The sequence below is a fragment of the Hyla sarda genome, chromosome 1 (assembly GCF_029499605.1).
Source record: "Hyla sarda isolate aHylSar1 chromosome 1, aHylSar1.hap1, whole genome shotgun sequence".
NCBI classification, from domain to species: domain Eukaryota; kingdom Metazoa; phylum Chordata; class Amphibia; order Anura; family Hylidae; genus Hyla; species Hyla sarda.
In genome coordinates this window covers 514,562,238-514,585,432 of record NC_079189.1, presented here as the reverse complement: position 1 = coordinate 514,585,432, position 23,195 = coordinate 514,562,238, and the positions used below count along the sequence as shown (strand labels likewise).

The 23,195-nt window shown below is 40.1% G+C and overlaps 1 protein-coding gene and 1 long non-coding RNA gene across 4 annotated transcripts in view; both read left to right on the top strand.

The window, feature by feature from the left end:
• The first annotated feature begins 1,739 nt into the window (after positions 1-1,739).
• On the top strand, positions 1,740-13,596 carry NR2F1 (nuclear receptor subfamily 2 group F member 1). 2 transcript variants are annotated; one of them, XM_056538279.1, is made up of 3 exons: positions 1,740-3,620; positions 5,270-5,797; positions 12,701-13,595. In XM_056538279.1, the coding sequence occupies exons 1-3, from the start codon at positions 3,188-3,190 to the stop codon at positions 12,979-12,981; spliced, it is 1,242 nt and encodes a 413-aa protein (XP_056394254.1). In that variant the 5' UTR covers positions 1,740-3,187; the 3' UTR covers positions 12,982-13,595. The 2 variants fall into 2 exon arrangements, with proteins under 2 accessions (XP_056394254.1, XP_056394261.1); XM_056538286.1 differs by lacking the exon at positions 1,740-3,620 and adding an exon at positions 4,618-4,708 and having other exon boundaries at positions 12,701-13,596.
• A 6,337-nt stretch (positions 13,597-19,933) lies between these two features.
• Positions 19,934-23,195, top strand: part of LOC130290511 (uncharacterized) — a 56,573-nt gene continuing 53,311 nt past the window's right edge. For both annotated transcript variants that reach the window (XR_008847618.1, XR_008847619.1), the window contains exon 1: positions 19,934-20,067. This is a non-coding gene — a long non-coding RNA (uncharacterized LOC130290511). The remainder of the gene's footprint in view (positions 20,068-23,195) is intronic.

Below are 23,195 nucleotides of genomic sequence, written 5' to 3'. Positions count from 1 at the left end.
AGAGTTTGGAGCAGCGCGGTGCGCACTGACCCGACCACACGTCCCTCGTCTGCGGCTCTAGTACAAAGGGGGGCGCCACTCACAGCCTCTTCATTATTTCGGCCAAAGAAATAGCCGGTAACTATTCGGTTGGAAATGATCCGAAACTGTCATTAATGGATTCAGCTGAGCTGACCCCATCCCTTCCCCCCCCTGTCCCAGCCTGATGTCACTGGGGGGGGGGGGGGGAGAGGGGGTTGCTGCTGCTGCTACACTGTGAGTCTACAAGCTGACAGGTAGCTGTGCACTGGCCGGCAGGGAGCAGGGCGCACACTCACACTCAGGGGCTGTGGATGAATGATAGGAAAGTTTGAGCTCATGCTTGGCAGTGCTGCAAGGTGAGTGTGTATCCCAGTGATCCCCATGCACACAGACTTGGCTGCTTCTCCCAGGCATTTACTGTAGAATCATAATGATGTGCTCACTTACTGTACGCTAGATGGCAGCCCGATCCAGCAATTGTGACATTACACAGGCCTGTGCTGGGACTCCTCCATATACAGCATTGATCTCAGCAGACAACAAAAAGAGACCATCATTGTTTCATTAATAATTATTGTAGCATTGCTGCCCATGCTGGCTGACCGCTGCAAACTTTCTGGAGTCTCCTAGGATGGATAGATGGATGGATACATAGATAGATTATAGAATAATGTAGTATATAGATCAGTGTTTCCCAACCAGGGTGCCTCCAGCTGTTGCAAAACTACAACTCCCAGCCTGCCCGGACAGCCGAAGGCTGTCCGGGCAGGCTGGGAGTTGTAGTTTTGCAACAGCTGGAGACACACTTGTCCTAGAGGCTATCTTCCCTTGCTTGTACTACCATATACATTATATATACGGTATGGTTATATCAGCTGGGAGATGTAGTTTTGCAACAGCTGGAGACACACTTGTCCTAGAGGTATCTTCCCTTGCTTGTACTACCATATACATTATATATACGGTATGATTATATCAGCTGGGAGATGTAGTTTTGCAACAGCTGGAGGCCCCCTGGATGGGAAACACTGATAAAAGCTAATGCATCTAGTACAGGGCTGGTGCATGTGTGATGCATGTGTGATGGTGAAAGTATCTATTGTTCCATGGAAACAGGGTAGAACAGATCCCTAGTGATCTCCTGTGGGGATTAAAGGAAGGACATTTCTGCCAGGATGATACATTTATCTGCAAAGTTTTACTCCATAAATCTGCATGATCTTTGCCTCCTTTATTTTTAGAAGCTGCTGTGTGCGTTCTCCTTTAAGTTTGTGACTTTTTTTTTTTAGTGATTGTCACCCAGAGAGAAGGGAGGGCTACAGAAGACATGCATCTAAATAGTGTCTTCATTTTTACATCTTCATCCCCTAACTTCTCCTAATTTCTACTCCCCCCCCCCCCCCCCTTCCCATCCACACCACCCCCCACCCCAAGTGGAGTATTTTTGTTCTGCTGAGCCCATAGACGACCCATACTAATCAGCTCTGAAAGTAAATAGCAGCGGGTAGAGGCGCTGTGAATGAACAGGGAGCTTGTCACTGCAGCCGCCTCCCCCTCCTCTCCCCATCTCCTCCCTCCCCTCCTTGCAGCCCCAGCCATAGGTAACAAGGCAAAGAGGAGAGAGAAAGGAATAAAGGCAGCAGCAGCAGCAGTCAGCGACCAATGGGGAGCAGGAGGCTTGGCTAACCTTAGCCTCCCATCTCTTCTCCCCCCCAATTGGGGGCTCTGACCAGTCAGTCGCCTTTGATTATCAGTTGCCAGCAGCCCCTCGCTTGGCTCCTTGACATGAGCTCCATATAAGGCAGAGATCTCCATAGAAACGTGTCACTTTCAATAGTAGTGTCAAAGTTCACTATATACAGACATTCGCGCAGATCCCCCTTTCGGAAACATTGCTGTGCCAGTCTTCCCGTTATAAGGCATTCATTTGTTGTGTGTCTCTCTGTGTGCCTTTCTCTCTATCCCCCTCTCTTTCCCTCTCCCTCTCTCTCTCTCTTTATTGCATATTCTATGAGCCTGTCTCTGTGTGTGTGTGTGTGAGTGTGTCAGTGAGTGAGTGAGTGTGTTTTTTTTTTTTTTTTTTTCCTTTTCTGTGTTTTTTTTTTTACCCCTCACCTCTTTCACTCCATTCCAGCACCAGAACCTTCAGCTCTATCACTGGCTTCCTCATCGTCCTATGCAAAAGACTTTTATTTCATCATTATTTTTTTATGATTATTTTCTTCTGCACCAAGAGGACAACAGCTCCCACCATTGACTTTTCCCAGACTTCAGAAGATGCTGATGATAATTGTATAAGCCATCTATCTCCAGGAATAAAGCAGCAGAAGAAGAGGAAGCAGAAGAAGAGGAAGGTGCTCCTGCTTGTTGGCTGCACACTTTTGGATTGTTACTTTGTGTTTTTTTGTTTTTTGTTTTCTCCCACAATGTGGCACTTGCTCCTCTAATGACAGATCGAGGATTATTTGTCCTCCTGACATCATAAAAGCAAAATAGACAGAGGAGAGAGAGAGAGAGAGAAGAAAAAAAAATCAAAGGAGAAAGGGGAAGTGTCTTGAACCTCTGGCTCCGGCGCTCCAAGGATCAGCTCTGAATGGCTGGCTGCACGCTGCCCTGGATGTGGCCCCCTGGACACTTACAATCCCTCGTCGGCTTCTGAGTGTTTGTTTAAGATTTCTTGTATTCCTTTTATCGGCAGCACCGAGGGTGAAGCCTGCTACTGCCGCTGGCCGTCCTATGTCTGGGGAGATCGGGGCTGAGAATCCTGCCGCCTCCCCAGCAGCCTGATCTGACGCTGCTCCCTCCTCCAGAGTCAGCCACAGCCTGCAGCCCGGAGACCAGTCATCACAGGCGGCACTGGAGACAAGACAGGGAGGGGGCCGCCCGGCTACACCGTGCCTGCACCCCCCCAGCGGCCACCCCGCTGCACCGTGCCTGCACCCCCCCAGCGGCCACCCCGCTGCACCGTGTCCGCACCCCCCCAGCGCCTCTCTCTACCTAGGAGACATTTCTGCTCTGTGCAAAGAACGGGGGAAATCCCTGCAAAGCAAATCCAAGGAAACGGCTCCCATCAGCGGCAACCACGGCAGAGACCGCCAGCTTCTTCTTCTCCTCCAAAATAAAATCCCCCCAGACCTCGCTCCCCAGCACTTTTTGGGCCCGAGATATGGCAATGGTAGTTAGCAGCTGGAGAGATCCGCAGGAAGACGTGGCCGGGGGGAACCCAGGAGGCCCTAACCCAGGGGCAACGCAGCCTGCAAGGGATCAGCAGCAGCAGCAAGCCCCCCACACTCCACAGACCCCCAGCCAGCCGGGACCCCCCTCCACCCCGGGCGCGGCTGGAGACAAGGGCCAGCAGGGTTCAGGCCAGAGCCAGCAGCAGCACATCGAGTGTGTGGTGTGCGGGGACAAGTCCAGCGGCAAACACTATGGCCAGTTCACCTGCGAGGGCTGCAAAAGTTTCTTCAAGAGGAGCGTCCGGAGGAACTTAACCTACACATGTCGTGCCAATAGGAACTGTCCCATAGACCAGCACCACCGGAACCAGTGCCAGTACTGCCGGCTCAAGAAGTGCCTGAAAGTGGGCATGAGGAGGGAAGGTGAATATTTCTTCTGTGCCCATCGTGTGTGTGCTGCTAGGTGTGTGTCTGCTGGGGGTAGTGCTCATGCCAGGCATCTCTGTTGTTTCATTATGATGCTATTAATATTAATAACTCTAGCTGTGTGTGTGTTGTCTATGGGAACATGCTGGGGGATGTTAACATGTGCTTATTCCATCCCTTCCTCTTTCATCATTAAACCAATATACACACATAGCGGTGCCCCTTTATCTCGTGTCGCCCCTAAAATATGGCCCCTCTACTGCAGTTCTTCTAGTGTCATCAGTGATGCCCCTTGTCCTAAGCCAGATCTGGCCTTGTCCTGTATTGTTCTTCATCCTGGGAAACTTTCCATACAGTCTTTAGTGTTTTCCCTTTTTCTTTTTTTGTTTTAATTCCATTCTTTATCTCTGAAAAACGGGAAAAAGAATTCGGGAGGGGATTTTCCCATGTAATTAATGAGCCATTTAGAGATAGGACAAAATATTAGACGGTCTCCATTAAACTGTAGGAATTATCTGACCACAGTCCTAATACTACATGGAACATTTCTAGAAATGTGCAGCCAGATGTGCAGAATTTAGTGAATTCTATAAATATCCAGCCTGCTGTCCTCCAAAGTAAATCCCCAATTCTGTAATAGAAGCGAAATGAGGGGGGATTCAAATTAGAAGAAGAAAAAGTCTTGTTCCCAGAGGAAAAATAATAATAATAATGTAATTAGAAGGTCTGAGTGTGTCCATGAGAAAGTAAAGAAATAATATAAAAATTAAAATGGATTTAAAAATAAATATAGAGTAAGTGGTGCCCTGACTCGTCATTTATTTGTCATATACAATATAGTGTCCCATGCTGTGTGTTCCAGGTAGTGTGGTGCACATGGCAGGACAGTATTTGGCACTCATCACAATACACAGTTTGGTCAGCTTTCCTAACTTGCAGCATAAATAAGCTCAGCATCCATGCAGTTAATGAATAGTGTTTAGTATCTAAGCTGTGGGCATTCACTCTCCAGGCACACACAGAAAGCCTTACTACCTGTACTCACTGACTGGCTCAGCACTTCATTGCCACAATGTATAACTACTGTAAGTGGATTGGGCTTCTCACCCTTTTGCCCCCTTTTTTTTTTTTTCTTCCATTCTCATCTGTAATGAAATGTAACTTTCCCTTTCCCCATCCCTGAGAGCCCTGGGTGCAGCTCATCTATCTCCCTGTGATTTCTCAGATGCTCCTCTATTTATTTCCCATTCCATATTAATACATTAGCTCTCAGCAGGGTTATTTCCAGGCAGTCACTGCTTGCATGTCAATGTGCTGGTCTCACTGTAGTAGTGTGTGGTGACTGTTGTTTATGGGGTGCTATTTATTACTTGTGATGTGTACAGTATGCATGAGATTTTGGGAATGTGCCTTTGTATTTTCGTCCTTTTCCTGTGCACTTAGAGGAGTGTGTCTGTGTGCATTCTTTATAGATGAAGTATAATGGAAATACAACATATTTCTGTGCAGTGTGTATATATATATATATATATATATATATATATATATATATACACAGGCACACACGTAGATTGTTCTATGATTTAATTGATTTGATTCCCAGCCCTGGTTGCACATTTCCTCTTCTTTCTCTTTGTTTTTGTCAGCGGTTCAGCGAGGACGAATGCCTCCAACCCAGCCGAACCCAGGCCAGTATGCCCTAACCAATGGGGACCCCCTGAATGGCCATTGCTATCTGTCCGGATACATCTCCCTTCTGCTGCGGGCTGAGCCCTACCCCACCTCCCGCTATGGCAGCCAGTGCATGCAACCTAATAACATCATGGGCATAGAGAACATCTGCGAGCTGGCAGCCCGGTTACTGTTCAGTGCTGTGGAGTGGGCCAGGAACATCCCCTTCTTCCCTGACCTGCAGATCACTGACCAAGTGTCCCTGCTCAGGCTGACTTGGAGTGAGCTGTTTGTGCTGAATGCAGCTCAGTGCTCCATGCCCCTTCATGTGGCCCCTCTCCTGGCAGCTGCTGGCCTCCATGCCTCCCCAATGTCTGCAGACCGAGTGGTGGCCTTTATGGACCACATCCGCATCTTCCAGGAGCAGGTGGAGAAGCTTAAGGCCTTGCACGTAGACTCTGCAGAATACAGCTGCCTGAAAGCCATCGTCTTGTTCACATCAGGTGAGTGAGGCTGAGTAAAGAAGGGCACAAACATGGGCACCACCACACGCCCAGCTACACAACACTGCACACTGTACATCACATATCCCGACTTGGCTGCAGTCACATCCCAGCTGGGATGTTTCCTCAGCCATATCTCACCCCCACAAGAGAAGGGATTCCTCTGCCATCATTGGAGAGGTGATGCACTGAATTATCTGAATGGTGCCAACATTAATGAAGCGCTGTGCTGTCACTCCAGAAAATTGGATTGTGCTCCAGAATCCATCCATGAGGCTGTGTGTGTGTGTGTGTGTGTAGAAGCCATGCTCCAATCATTTACACAGACTCCATATTCATCTTAAAGGCTAATGCTGCAAAATACAGATCCACCCCACTATTATCCAGCGATTTATCCCCATTTCTGAAAAGAAGGATAATATTAGCAGACACTTGTGATGGGGATTCAGACAGTTTCTGGAATATAAAGGCAGTGAGGAAGAAGGAAGAATTAAACAAAAAAAAAAAAAAAAACACCCAGCACAATTTCCAGTAATAAATCATTTTGCTATGGAAACCATACTCCTATTAAATATTTAAGAGAATGTCTGAAAAAAAATAGAGCAAATTGAGAGAGCAGCCAGTGGCTCCACACATGCATGTACACATGGATAGATAGGCCTGGGTGATAGATTATAAAAGCAATCTCCGAGGTAATGATGGAGGGCAGACCTTTAAACTGTGTCTATTACAAGAACAAGGCATTTTTAATGAGAGCTGAATGCAGTCAGAAGCTTGCAGGGCAGCCACATGTAAACAAAGCAGAAGAGGAAGAAGAGGAGGAAGAGGAAGAAGGACGATCCTATGTGCAATGCATCTAAGGTCACAGGGCTGCTCTCCCTTCAGATCTCAGCCATATTGATGAAACCTTTCCCAGAATAATATAGAATGATGCCCAGACAATGATGACAAGGCAGGGCCCAGCTCCCGGCCCCGCTGCCTCTTATGCACCAGGGAGACATAGTATTTATATTTTATGAAATGCCCCCACCACAGTAAGGCAGCAAATCCTCTATTAATATCGATGTGAAGAGTAGATCATTTCTCTAGGCCGAGTCATTGGTATGCATGGTGGTCAGATGCAGATGTACACCCCCTCTCCAGGCATTCATGCTGCATGGAAGCCTCTTCATAAAGATGTGCATACAGCAGGACCTATAGAGTGCATGATGGTATTCTCCAGAGCAGTGTTTCCCAACCAGGGTGCCTCCAGCTGTTGCAAAACTACAACTCCCAGCATGCCCGGACAGCCTTCGGCTGTCCGGGCATGCTGGGAGTTGTAGTTTTGCAACAGCTGGAGGCACCCTGGTTGAGAAACACTGCACTGGAGAATAATTCGATATCCTTATATTGGCAGCAGCTTGTGTAATTGTGATGACACAATAAAGTTGCAGTGCCTTGTGTACTCCTGGCAATACCAGCCATGTGGCCATGTAAATAATTTCTGGAATATATATATATATATATATATATATATATATATTCATTATCCACTGTATATAATGTAGCACAGCAATAACACAAAACCAGCCATGTGGCGATGTAAATAATTTCTGGAATATATATATATATATATATATATATATATATATATATATATATATGTGTGTGTGTGTGTGTGTGTTCATTATCCACTGTATATAATGTAGCACAGCAATAACACAATAACAGCCATGTGACCATGTAAATAATTTCTGGAATATATATATATATATATATATATATATATATATATATATATATTCATTATCCACTGTATATAATGTAGCACAGCAATAACACAATACCAGCCATGTGACCATGTAAATAATTTCTGGAATATATATATATATATATATATATATATATATGTGTGTGTGTGTGTGTGTGTGTGTGTTCATTATCCACTGTATATAATGTAGCACAGCAATAACACAATAACAGCCATGTGACCATGTAAATAATTTCTGGAATATATATATATATATATATATATATATATATATATATATATTCATTATCCACTGTATATAATGTAGCACAGCAATAACACAATACCAGCCATGTGACCATGTAAATAATTTCTGGAATATATATATATATATATATATATATATATATATATATATATATATATATATTCATTATCCACTGTATATAATGTAGCACAGCAATAACACAATAACAGCCATGTGACCATGTAACTAGTTTCTGGAATATATATCTATATTAATGTAGCACAGCAATAACACAATCCCAGCCATGTGACCATGTAAATACGGTAATTTCTGGAATATATATATATATATATATATATATATATATATATATATTCATTATCCACTGTATATAATGTAGCACAGCAATAACACAATACCAGCCATATGTCCATGTAAATAATTTCTGGAATATATATATATATTCACTATCCACTGTATATAATGTAGCACAGCAATAACACAATACCAGCCATGTGGTCATGTAAATAATTTTTGGAATATATATATATATATATATATATATATATTCAGTATCCACTGTATATAATGTAGCACAGCAATAACACAATACCAGCCATATGTCCATGTAAATAATTTCTGGAATATATATATATATATATATATATATATATATATATATATATATATTCACTATCCACTGTATATAATGTAGCACAGCAATAACACAATACCAGCCATGTGGTCATGTAAATAATTTCTGGAATATATATATATATATATATATTCACTATCCACTGTATATAATGTAGCACAGCAATAACACAGTGCCAGTCATATGTCCATGTAAATAATTTTTGGAATATATATATATATATATATATATATGTTCACTATCCACTGTATATAATGTAGCACAGCAATAACACAGTACCAGCCATATGTCCATGTAAAGAATTTTTGGAATATATATATATATATATATATATATATTCACTATCCACTGTATATAATGTAGCACAGCAATAACACAGTACCAGCCATGTGGTCATATAAATAATTTTTGGAATATATATATATATATATATATATATATGTTCACTATCCACTGTATATAATGTAGCACAGCAATAACACAGTACTAGCCATGTGGTCATGTAAATAATTTCCGGGATATATATATATATATGTTCACTATCCACTGTATATAATGTAGCACACCCTGCAGCTGCTGGAAATAGTGAGCCCCCTATGTAGAGCTCTCTAACCCCCCTCTATACACACTACAACTTTACTTGTGGTTACCAGTCCCTGGGAAATTTATTGAGACCCCCCCCCACCCCCCTTTCCTAACTTTTTCTAACAAGGCCTGAAGTGATGAAAACACCATTTAGAAGTATAATTTTAAAGGAGTGTAGTGAGGATAATAAGTGTGTAAAGCGTCCCCTGCTTGTGGTTTTTCACATGCAGACTCCGGGAAAGTATTTCGCCTATTGTAGGCTGGACTCCATCCAAAGGTTAGGTCATGACCTCTGCTTCCCTTTATACGTTATTAATTTATGGAGCTCACGTAAACTTAACTCTTTCTGCCCCCAGTAGTTGTGCCCTGATCATGGCAATGCCACCATAAGAAGTAACCTGCTAGGGCACTGCCAGTCTATGGAGATAAATCAAATGATAGTAACAAACGAAGCTAAAGATGTTGTATTAGAGGACATAGAAAAGATTGTAATATACAGGAGTGTGAACTAGTGAGACAGATGATTTTCACCATGGAGATAGATGATACATACATTGGTGAATAACATCATCATGTGTACATTAATATTAATATGTATCAGTGGGTGTAGACACAGCTGATGATGAGATTACATCCTGTGACGTCATCACTGACATATCTCTGCTTATGGTGGAGAGGACTGGGAAGCAGACAGGGCTGGGATAGTTGTCAGGAGTTGTTATAACCAAATATGTCTTCTGCTAGAGAGAGGCTTGTTATATTAGGGTCCTGGGATCCGAATGTGAGGACAGGAACTTCACTAAGTGTTTGTACTGTTGATATTAGGAAAATATATTCTTACTACAAGGTGCAAAGGTCTCTTTATATAAGATAGATAGATAGAAAGATAATTAGATAGATAGATAAAAAGAAAGATAATGATATAGATAGATAGATGCATAGATAGGTAGATAGATAGATAGATGAAAAGATAGATAATAAATAGATAGATAGATAGATGAAAAGATAGATAATAGATAGATAGATAGATAGATAGATAGATGATAGATAGATAATAGATAGATAGACGATAGATAGATAATAGATAGATAGACGATAGATAGATAATAGATAGATAGACGATAGATGGTAGATAATAGATAGATGATATATAGATGATAGATAATAGATAGATAGATAGATGATATATAGATGATAGATAAAATAGAATAGATAATAGATAGATAAAATAGAATAGATAGATAGATAATAGATAGATAAAATAGAACAGATAATAGATAAAATTGAATAGATAGATGATAGATAGATAAAATAGAATAGATAATAGAGAGATAAAATATAATAGATAGATAGATAATAGATAGATAAAATAGAATAGATAGACGATAGATAGATAGATAGATAGATAGATGATAAATAAAATAGAATAGATAGATGATAGATAGATAGATGATAGATAGATAGATAATAGATAGATAACATATAATAGATAGATAGAGAATATATAGATGATAGATAGATGATATATAGATAATAGATAGATAAAATAGAATAGATAGATGATAGATAGATAGATAGATGATAGATAAAATAGAATAGATAGATAATAGATAGATAAAATAGAATAGATAATAGATAGATAAAATAGAATAGATAGAGGATAGATAGATAGATAGATAGATGATAGATAAAATAGAATAGATAGATAGAGAATATATAGATGGCCATTCAGCCCCAGTCCAGCAGTCCTCACTCTCAGGGTCCATGTCCGGTCATTACACATATCTGAAGGCTGATTACAGGTTCTGAGCCGCCATTTGATTTATTTGCATTTTTGCCTTAGGCACAAAAATAATTATTTAGGGAATGATCTGCCAAAATAAATGTAATTACAGCAAATCTTTTCATCCTCCGGAATATCAATGTCCAGTGATGTCATCTTCCTCTGGTCCCTTTTTCCCCCAATTATTAGACATTTCTCCGCCTGGGAAGCGATCACTCTGCCCCATCTATAAATGAGTGAAGATTATGTCTTATTTCACACAAGACATTTCACACGCCGCTTTTTAGTGCTGGTTTTGTGAGATGCGTTTTATCTTTAGTCTGCGGCCACGGACAGGTTAAATTTCCAGGCTGATCAGTACAGTTTCATTTGTTATTTTTCCAAAGGTCATGTGAGTGTGAGTTGTTGATGTGAGTGTGTGATGTGAGTGTGAGTTGTTGTTGATGTGAGCGTGTGATGTGAGTGTGAGTTTGTGATGTGAGCGTGTGATGTGAGTGTGAGTTTGTGATGTGAGTGTGAGTTTGTGATGTGAGTTTGTGATGTGAGTGTGTGATGTGATGTGAGTGTGTGATGTGAGTGTGTGATGTGATGTGAGTGTGTGATGAGAGTGTGTGATGTGATGTGAGTGTGTGATGTGAGTTTGTGATGTGAGTGTGAGTGTGTGATGTGAGTGTGTGATGTGATGTGAGTGTGTGATGTGAGTCTGTGATGTGTGATGTGAGTGTGTGATGTGAGTGTGAGTGTGTGATGTGAGTGTGTGATGTGAGTTTGTGATGTGTGATGTGAGTGTGAGTGTGTGATGTGAGTGTGTGATGTGAGTGTGTGATGTGAGTGTGTGATGTGAGTGTGAGTGTGTGATGTGAGTGTATGTACAGCCTGTGTACCAGGGGATGGGGGTGCTGGGTATTGGAAAGGCACACGTCTGAGGATTTTAGGGATTTTCCTGCAGATTGTCACCACATCCATCCTCTGGCATCAGGGTGTATTTTTATGGATCGTTTATCAGGGCTGATGGATTTAAAGGAACCACGTGGTGCATAATACAGCCATTAAAATCGCACATTTCATAAAATGGCAACGCTTGTGCCACTGCCTGGATTTTTGTATAGACCATTGTTTCCCAACCAGGGTGCTGCCAGCTGTTTCAAAACTACAACTCCCAGCATGCCCGGACAGCCGAAGGCTGTCCGGGCATGCTGGGAGTTGTAGTTTTGCAACAGCTGGAGGCACCCTGGTTGGGAAACACTGGTATATGGTGTGTAGGATGTTATAAACCTGAATCCCAATAAAGATTACTTTAGGTCACGAAGCATGTCCGGGCCTGCTGGGAGTTGTAGTTTTGCAACAGCTGGAGGCACCCTGGTTGGGAAACACTGGTATACACTATGGGAGACGTGTGGGGGTGAAGACTGTGTAGCGGGGTACTGACCAGCATAAAGAATGGGGTGCCAATGCTTGCGTTTATACATTATAGTGTTTATTCATAAGATAAGCTAAGGTCCTAATTGTAATATTTAACGCCAATGCATTACTGTTGTTATTATTATTGTTATTATTATTATTATTGATATTATTATTATCATTATCATTGATATTGTTATTATAATTATTATTATTATTATTATTTATATTCTTATCATTATTATTATTTATATTATTAATGATATTATTTATATTATTATTATTAATGATATTATTATTTATATTCTTATCATTATTATTATTATTAATGATATTATTATTAATGATATTATTATTAATGATATTATTATGATTATTATTATTATTCTCATCATCCTCAGTAGTAGTATTTTGTAATATGTGCACTATTCTGTGTGAATAATGTCCTGATACTAATGCTGTGCCTCCTGTCTGTGTCTCCCCCATGGTGGGCTCCTGTGCAGATGCCTGTGGCCTTTCAGATGCTGCTCACATTGAGAGTCTACAGGAAAAGTCCCAGTGCGCCCTGGAGGAGTATGTTAGGAGCCAGTACCCCAACCAACCGAGCAGGTTCGGTAAACTTCTGCTGAGGCTGCCCTCCCTGCGCACTGTCTCCTCCTCAGTCATTGAACAGCTCTTCTTCGTGCGCTTGGTAGGTAAGACCCCCATAGAAACCCTCATCAGAGATATGTTATTATCTGGAAGTAGCTTCAACTGGCCTTACATGTCCATCCAGTGCTCCTAGAGAACAGCCACAGAGACAACTCCTTAATATATACAAACTCCTTAGGAAATGTGGTGTATGTGGAAAACCTCCTATAAGGAAGGACCAATGGGATCCATAATGCTAAATATAAAGGACGAGAAGCCTGATGGATAATGCACTGTGGACTGGATGTATTGTGTACAGACCTGCAGACCCGCACATTGATCCCACGAACATTTGGTGTCGATTTTGTAAGATATTAGTCTTTATTTTCATTTTTTTTTTTTTTTTTGTAAAAAAAAACAACAAACAAACAACAAACATTGTATGCGCATAAAGAAAGCAAGACATAAGAATTAGGGGAAATAACACTTTCCAAATCATTATAAGAGAAGAACCTCGTCCTGTGTCTATGTATCTATATCTGTTTTGTATTTTTTCTGGTTCCAAACCAGGTTTTTTTTTTTTTTTTTTTTTTCCTGTAATTCTCTACTAATAATAATTTTTTGATATAACCCTTTGCTTCTTATAATGAGTGCGATCTATGTTGTCCAAGCTTATTATGTTCTTCAAGAATTAAAAAAAAAAAAAAATAATTGAAGTGAGAATTTAAACAAAAATAAAAGACTTTAGCAAAAGTTTGTCTTTTTATTTTATTTTTTCTGGATGGGTGATACATTCCCCTGGATGTGTTTACTGAGGGGGTTGGAAGTAGCTGCAGTTTGGTTTTATTTATTTATTTATTTATTTTTGTTTTTGTTTATTTTTTGCTCTTTTTTTTACTCCTTTAGAAATGAAATCATTGTGGGTTCCAAATCATTTTTTAATCATTCTTTTTTTTTTTTTTTTGTCTTGAATATTGCTGCCATAGTGCATTGATATTTATTATATTATTTGATTTTTGTTTACATATATATATTTATTTATTTATTAACTTTCTTATTGTTTTATTTATGTGCTCTCTGCTATGTACATTTTGTGGATAGGTTTCTTTTCTCTGCAATGTCTGTAATATGCGCCAACTATTGTACATGTAGTGCAGTGTTTCCCAACCAGGGTGCCTCCAGCTGTTGCAAAACTACAACTCCCAGCGTGCCGGGGCACGCTGGGAGTTGTAGTTTTGCAACAGCTGGAGGCACCCTGCTTGGGAAATACTGATGTATTGTGTGCAGTTGTAATGGATCCAGGCATTGTGAGGAAGCTTTTCTCCTGGTAACAATGTGCCTTTTAATATGACCCTATTTTGCTATCCTTTTCAGCAATTGTATTGTTTCCTGCTCTCTCTCTCTCTCTCTCTCTCTCTCTCTCTCTCTCCCCCAGTGTAAAGGCTTTTCCCAATCTATTAATATAGATATGTTACCCGAGGTTTTTCTCACTGGGTGGTAGCAGATCTATGTATCCCATATAGTGGTTGCTGGGATGGGAGATGTGTGCATTCCCCTGCTCCCCTCTTCCCATGCTGCACACATACAATTTCCATTTAAGAATCCCCTCCATAATAGAGCTCTTGTGAAGGTAGAATCCCCCCTCTGCTCTCAGTGTAACAGCTTTCCCAGCATTAATGTTTTATATAATGTGAGACAGATCTGTTAGAACACACAGTGCCAGGGGAGCCCTTCCTTAACGTATTAATAACGCTGCAGCTTTCACAATAACCAGCGTTTTCAATTGGAGAGGTTATTGGTAATGGCTTTACTTCTGTCACTTGCGGTTCAAGCAGATGTGTCCTTTGTATGGAGATTAACTATATACATATATATGTTATTAGGTGTGGGTTACTTAATGTGTTTGAGAAGGGGGCTACCACCACCTTGTAGATGCTTACCCTGGTGTGCTGTGGAGCCCCCCCCCATAACTAAGGCGCTATACAGGAGGCTGCGGAGTGACGTCATGAAGCAGTGTAATATAGAGATAACAGGGAAACATACAGACACATCAAAGGCTTGTCTCCTGGAGAAAGGATCTGGGGAGGCCTATGGTGATAGCTCCAATGCTGAAGTGTAAATGAGGCGTTTGTCTCATAAATATTACCTTGGTAAATGATTCTACAAGGCTTCGTTTTGTCTTTTGATGGGATATGAGTGTAGAAACTGAGGTCTCTGTGCCCCCCGCAATAAATAGAGATCAGGCAGGGGCGCAGAATGGAGGTTCTCTATAAACGCCTATGTGAATGTGATTATTATTATGATTATTATTAATATTATTAGATGTCTCTTTGTACACAGTCAGATCTTTTATCATGCATATAGCTACTTGTTTATAAATGAATTTTCTTTTTCTTTTTTTTAACCTTTTTCCTTCGCAGTTTTGTTCACAGACGCTCATTTATTTATGTTTAATATATTTTTGTTTTATTTATAGTCTTATATTTTTACATAGTTCTGTTGTATTCTGACAGTGTAATAGTGACAGAGCCTGCACTGAGGTGTCTTTATTTTATTGCTGTCCTGAGCTGCTAATCCAGTCCTGGATAATGTTTACTAACTACACATTGCTGCACACTGGAAGGATAATTCCGGGACTGGGTGCAGGCTGGGGGAATATATTTTGGCTCTAAAATTACCCTGTGTATATTAAAGTTATACTCGGGCTAAAACCTGGCGAAAATGTGTCTGTCACCCAGCTCTGCGACTCCTGCATGGCGGGCGGTGTACAGCAGGATGAACTAGTCTGTTTCCTTGTGGCGATGTGTGTTACATTGAAAACAGATGATGAATAAATAAATAATGGATAGATATGAGATAGATAGATAGATATGAGATAGATAGATAGATAGATAGGAGATAGATAGATAGAATAGATTGATATGAGATAGATAGATAGATATGAGATAGATAGATAGATAGATAGATAGGAGATAGATAGATAGATATGAGAGAGATAGATAGATAGATAGATAGATAGATAGATAGATAGATAGATAGATAGATAGAAGCAAAAAAATGGTTGCAGCACTCAATATAGTGAAAAAAGTAGTGGTAGCTTTAATCCATCAGAAAATACAAATGCATTTGTATTTTCTGATGGATTAAAGCTACCACTACTTTTTTCACTATAGTGAGTGCTGCAACCATTTTTTTGCTTCTATCTTGAGACCTGTGACCGAGGTCTAAGACAAGGTGTGCTGCTCTCCACTATACCTTTTACCTAGATAGATGGATAGATAGATTGATAGATAGATAGATAGATAGATAAGATAGATAGATAGGAGTTAGATAGATAGATAGTAGATACATAGATAGATAGATAGATAGATAGATAGGAGATAGATAGATAGATAGATAGATAGATAGGAGATAGATAGATATATAGGAGATAGATAGATAGATAAATAGGAGATAGATAGATAGATAGATAGTTAGATAGATAAATAGATAGATAGATATGAGATAGATAGTTAGATAGATAGATGACAGATGATAGATAGGAGATAGATAGATAGAAATCCAAAAAAACAGCACATCCGCCAGTCCACCTTCAATAGAATTAAGGTGCATGCAGTCATAGGAGACTTGGTTACAGACCCCAACTTCAATAAAAGGAGAAGGGATCACGGCTCACAAAAACTCTTCAGTGCAAAAAACTTGTGTTTATTCCATCCTCAGCAAGATAATACAAAAAGTGCAACGTTTCGGAAGTTTCACATGTTACATGCCTGAAGATGGTGGAGTGAGATTACCGAAACGTTGCACTTTTTGTAGATATTTTGCTGAGGATGGAATAAACACATGGTTTTTGCACTGAAGAATTTTTGTGTGCTGCGGTCCTTTCTCCTGTTTTTAGATAGATAGATAATGATATAGATAGATAGATAGATAATGATACAGATAGATAGATAATTATAAAGATATATAGATGATAAATAGATAGATGAAGATTAGTATAAATAAGTCTAGAAAAGAAGGTGCTAACAATTCTATATAAGCTGTATTCATGAACCATATCAGCTGGGTTTTCGCCCTTATATATGTCTAGAATGTCTATGGCGATTACAGTATTTTCTCACCGCTATATACAGTATGTGCCTCTGCTTTCTTCTTTCGTCCACTCATTAAAATAATCTTCAAATATTGGTGAAAATACAAAAAAAAAAAAAAAAAAAAAAGAGGCAAGTTCGATCTCAGTATCCCTGCAATGACCATCATTTATTACGCCTGGATTTAAGTTTCCTTTATCTTTTCTTCATCCTTTTACTTGTTTTGCTGTTTGTTTTTACAGAAAAAAGGTTAAAATAAATATAAATGTATGAGCACGGTGTGGACACTCTATCTGCCCGTCCATCTGTATGGTTATGGCTTCTTTATGGGGTCCCATCCTTCTCTCTCACCCCCTGACACTGATGTACAATCCTTCACTAGAAGGTCAAGTAGAAACGTGTTGTGCTCATTGCCCGATAATGGGAATTAATATGAATTGTATAAGATATTGTTGCACTAATGACGCTTCCAGATAATAGACTGTGTGGGGGAGGGGTGTGCTGGGTAATAAAACTCTTGTTCTCCTCCTTACTCGGGGTACTTGGTGACATTGGGACTCAATTTTTTTTTTTTTTTTTTTGTAACTTAAGAAGCCAAACAGTTTTATTGGTAAATGAGTTAAAGTCCATTTACCTCTGTCGTGTTCCATTCATCAAGCCACAAGTCTGGGGTCCCTTACATCAGACTATTTGTTTGCTTACACAAGCAGCTGGGGGCAATTTCACGTCTGAGATATCTATGTGAAAGCCCCTCTCATTTATTATCCCTACTTGTCAGGGACTCCAGACCCCAACTTCTCTTTCCTTCTTTTCAGAAATGGCTTCCAATGTCTTCTGAGCTCTTTCCCTTCCAACAAGAATGAAGTCACCTGTCAACCTGCTGCTGCTCCTAATACCCAAGTGTCTCTTCATTACACATTTATGGACTGGATGACTTTATGTTATTGGTGTCAGGACAGACAAATGAGGTTTCTATGTGTGAAGCCTTTATTTTCCTATCCTGGATTCCTAATGCAATGAAGACTGTGGTTTGCACATAACCTCTTCCTCCTGGAGCAGTGTTTCCCAAGCAGGGTGCCTCCAGCTGTTGCAAAACTACAACTCCCAGCGTGCCCCAGCACGCTGGGAGTTGTAGTTTTGCAACAGCTGGAGGCACCCTGCTTGGGAAACACTGCTCCAGGAGCTAGCTGTGTGCACTTGCAGCATATTTCTATCCTATGGGTGCTGTGTACAAATGTTGATCTGATAGGGGGGTGCAGCAGTAATCTGGATGATGGCTGTATAATAGTGTATATACATCTCCTTGTCTGCACAATCCTTCATCTTGCTTAAAGCAATGCAATGGATCAGATTCAAAAGTAGGGGGGTATAAACTATCCCTCCTGAGCTTGGGAAGAGGGGAGGAGGGTTATAGGGGGAGCAGACCAAGCTGCTTGCTCTCAGCCATCCTTTGTGTTGATTTAAGAAGACATTCCCTGGATAGAACGTTTAGGACTGATCATATCACTGGACGGTCAGATACATAAAGCACTGGCAAAATCTTGGGGTCAGTTATTGATCTTTTGGCTTTCAAAGAAGGAGGGAGGGTGGGGGTGGGGGGAGGGAAGGAGAATAAGACAGTGGGAAAATGGAAAGACAGAGAGATACATAGAGAGATGCAGTCCTCTACAAACCCTGCAAAACACTCATTAGCATTCCCTGTCAATGGACCACCACTGAAATCTAACAGAGACATCCAGATCACCACTAGGCCTCCTATAGCCTTTTGTCTGCAGAGCCACAGATTTCTCTTATTGTTAACAAGTGAAATCTAATTCTGACTCTTAGGTATGAAGGATGTTGAAGATGTAGATATCATAATGTCACAGTAATTGACCTCAGGAGAAGATGTAGTATTTAAGATGGCAGTGTTTCCCAACCAGGGTGCCTCCAGCTGTTGCAAAACTACAACTCCCAGCATGCCCGGACAGCCTTCGGAAACACTGGAATATGGTGTGTAGGATGTCACAGATGTAAACCTTAATCCCAATAAAGAGGACTTTAGATTTTGCAGCATGTTCAGGCATGCTGGGAGTTGTAGTTTTGCAACAGCTGGAGGCACCCTGGTTGGGGAAACACTGGACTATGGTGTGTACGATGTCACAGATGTAAACCTGAATCCCAATAAAGATGACTTTAGGTTTTGCAGCATGTCAGTGCACGCTGGGAGTTGTAGTTTTGCAACAGCTGGAGGCACCCTGGTTGGGGAAACACTGGAATATGGTGTGTAGGATGTCCTAGATGTAAACCTGAATCCCAATAAAGATGACTTTAGATTTTGCAGCATGTCTAGGCATGCTGGGAGTTGTAGTTTTGCAACAGCTGGAGGCACCCTGGTTGGGGAAACACTGGACTATGGTGTGTACGATGTCATAGATATAAACCTGAATCCCAATGAAGATGACTTTAGTTTTTGCTGCATGTCAGGGCATGCTGGGAGTTGTAGTTTTGCAACAGCAGGAGGCACCCTGGTTGGGGAAACACTGGTCTATGGTGTGTAGGATGTCCTAGATGTAAACCTGAATCCCAATAAAGATGACTTTAGGTTTTGCAGCATATCCGGGCATGTTGGGAGTTGTAGTTTTGCAACAGCAGGAGGCACCCTGGTTGGGGAAACACTGGTCTATGGTGTGTAGGATGTCCTAGATGTAAACCTGAATCCCAATAAAGATGACTTTAGGTTTTGCAGCTGGTGGTCTGTGTGTGTTTTGTGGTAAGTATATAGCAGTCATTACCACCCCATTCACATTACCCCATGTTGACAGATGTTTGTCACTAAGTAACTTCTTCCCAAGTTTTTTTTTCCCCTCCTCTCCCCCTAAGCCCTCTCCCAGGCCTGCTTTGTTGTAGTAAAATATGCATGTCGTTCAGGAATGCCAGTCACGAGTCCAAACTTTGTGTCCAGCCTCCCACATGAAATGATCCTTTTATAGGGAACAAGATATGTCTCAATCTGCACTCCACTCAAAGCCTGTGGGCATGAGCAGCACTCCCTGCTCCAAAATAACTCAGCACAAATCACTTCCCACCTAAAATCCCCACCAGTGTCTCCCAGGGAAGATAATGAAAGGAGGCAGCAGGAGACCCCGCCTGGAGAAGAGCAAGAAGAAGTAAGGTTTCTTTTTTTTCTTCTTCTTCTTCCTCTTCTTCTTCTTTTATGATCACTATTATTCTTATTATTATTTTTTATGGTGTAAATAGCAAATACTAACACAAAAGGTAATAAATGGGCACAAATACTGCTGACAATGGAACTGGTGCAACAATCAAACGACATATGGATGCTCTACAATGACTTAAGTAGTATATATATATATATATATATATATATATATATATATATATATAGTCACAGCCCATGCCCCCCTGGCTTGTCATGGATTTCCTAAGCTGCAGTGTAGTGTGACATAATGCCCCATCCTCAGCAGTGTTATTAATAGCCAAGAAGAGATTCCCTCCTAGCTGCTATATTCATCCTACAGTGAAGGGCGACACTAGAAGTGATGGGAAACAGATGAGGAATATGAGGTCTTCTCCAGTGACGTAGAGGCTGTGTACAAGCTATCTGAGCAGTGACTGGCACAGAGCTGCTGGGGGTGGAGGTGTAACGCATACCTTACCCTATAGTGCTGCAGCTGATTTACTATCCAGTCTATCTCCGGTCCAGCATATGGGCAGCTCCCAGGCCTTGTGCACCTTTTCTACATGAACTCCTAGGACAGTGTTTCCCAACCAGGGTGCCTCCAGCTGTCGCAAAACTGCAACTCCCTGGGCATGTCTGGGCATGCTGGGAGTTGCAGTTTCGCAACAGCTGGAGGCACCCTGGTTGGGAAACACTGTGCTAGGAATATTTATTGCTCTTTCTCTATAATATGCACCAGATGGTTTGCGCCTGGGTCATCACAGGCAGCATTCAGCGTTATTCTGTTACAATGGCACACCATGCTGACACCAGTTTCATTTAGGGACCTATATATAGATTTTTTTTAAAATATTTGCAGATATTCCAAGTTATAAGATACAACTCCCCATCTTCTCCAGTCGGCATAGAAAGTATATAGCACATACATACATTCCTGGAAAGGTCACGTGTCACTCCTGATGTGACATCATTCACTCAGAATTACCATCACTCTGAAGTGACGTCAGGAACAAGAAAGAACATCCCTGATTAGAAAAGGAAGAATCCTTAAAATGGTTCTATACACACAATAAATAACAGTCAGGATTCTTTACATCTATCTATCATCTATCTATCTATCTATCTATCATCTATCTATCTATCATCTATCTATTTATTTATTTATCTATCTATCTCATATCTATCTATTCTATCTATCATCTATCTATTTATCTATCTATCTATCATCTATCTATCTATCTATCTTTCATCTATCTATCATCTATCTATTTATTTATCTATCTATCTCATATCTATCTATTCTATCTATCATCTATCTATTTATCTATCTATCATCTATCTATCATCTATCTCATATCAATCTATTCTATCTATCATCTATCTATCTATCTATCTATTCTATCATCTATCTATTCTATCTATTTATCTATCATCTATCTATCTATCCATCTATCTATCCATCTATCATATCTATCTATTCTATCTATCTATCTATCTATCTATCTATCATCTATCTATCTATCTAGTATCTATCTATCTATTCATCTATCTATCCATCTATCATATCTATCTATCTATCATCTATCTATCATCTATCTATCTATCTATCTATCTATCATCTATCTATCTATCTATCTATCTATCTATTATCTATCTATCTATCATCTATCTATCCATCTATCTATTATCTATCTATTATCTATTTATCTATTATCTATCTATCATCTATTATCATCTATCTATCTCAATATTATCTATCTATCTATATATTTTCTATCTATCGATATGTTATCTATCTATCTATCATCTATCTGTTATCTATCTCATATCTATCTACCTATCTATCTCAATATTGTCTATCTATCATCCATCTATTATCTATCTATCTCATTTCCATCTTTATCTCTATATTATCTATCTATTCTATTCTATCTATCTATCATCTATCTTTCTATCTATCTATCTCTATATCAATATTATCTATCTATCTATCAATCAATCATCTATCTGTCTGTCTGTCTATATCATTATCTATCTACCTATCTATCAACTATTATCTATCTATTATCTATTTATCATTCATCTATTATCTATATATGTATCTATCTCAATCTCAATATTATCTATCTATCTATCTATCTATCTATCTATCTATCATCTATCTATTATCAATCAATCAATCAATCTATCTATCTATCTATCTATCTATCTGTAAATATCCCATCTGTCTGTCTCTATTAACCCTTTCATCCTAATCCAGAGTGCAGCTCCTCCTGATGATACATCACATGTACAGTTAGACCCCACTGACCCTAATGTACTGTCTGGAGGTGGATAAGATTCCCTGGGTCTCCCTCCTTGGAGTTTGGGTGAAGCCCCAGATGTGTATTTATTGGTATCATGTAGTATGGTGTAGCAGAGAGGAACAGGCTTCATTTAGGAATAATAGAGGCGTCCTGGAAAGCTTCCAGTATTACACACGTACACAGCCATAAAGATCCGTGTAAAATGAACATCTGCTTTCCTACAGCACAGGGTGCCAGGCAGCTTTTATGAATGCTTTGCTGGTTGGAGACAAGAAATATGGAGCTCGAAGTGGCACCCATATGTAGGGCATATTTATAATGGCTCCAGGATTTAAGGTGCTGTTTATTGAAGAGTCTCTTTAACCCCTGACTGTCTGTGACGTTCTGTGATAAATGTGCAGTCATTCCATTGTATATGGATGGATCTAATCCTCTGGTGCTGTGCATGGATTTCATATTTAATCTGCAAACAAGTGGAGAATGTACACAAGTTTAGAGATCCCCCAGGGAACCCCATTCTTTTCTTTTTTTTCTTTTTATTATTTGTCTTAAACATACATATTATTTCTATTTTAGTGCAAGGCAAACACAATAATATTATTCCCACAATTAAGGCTGACCTTTGTGGGGAGAGAGGAAAGACTGGCATGAAAGCACCAGACAGGACCATGGCCATTAGAGGAGGGGTTGGACTCCAAATGGCATTTTTGTCTATACCGCCTGTGTCAATGATTTACAGATGTTACACTCAGACCTGAACTGACCCCAAATTTCCTCCCAAATAATCCTT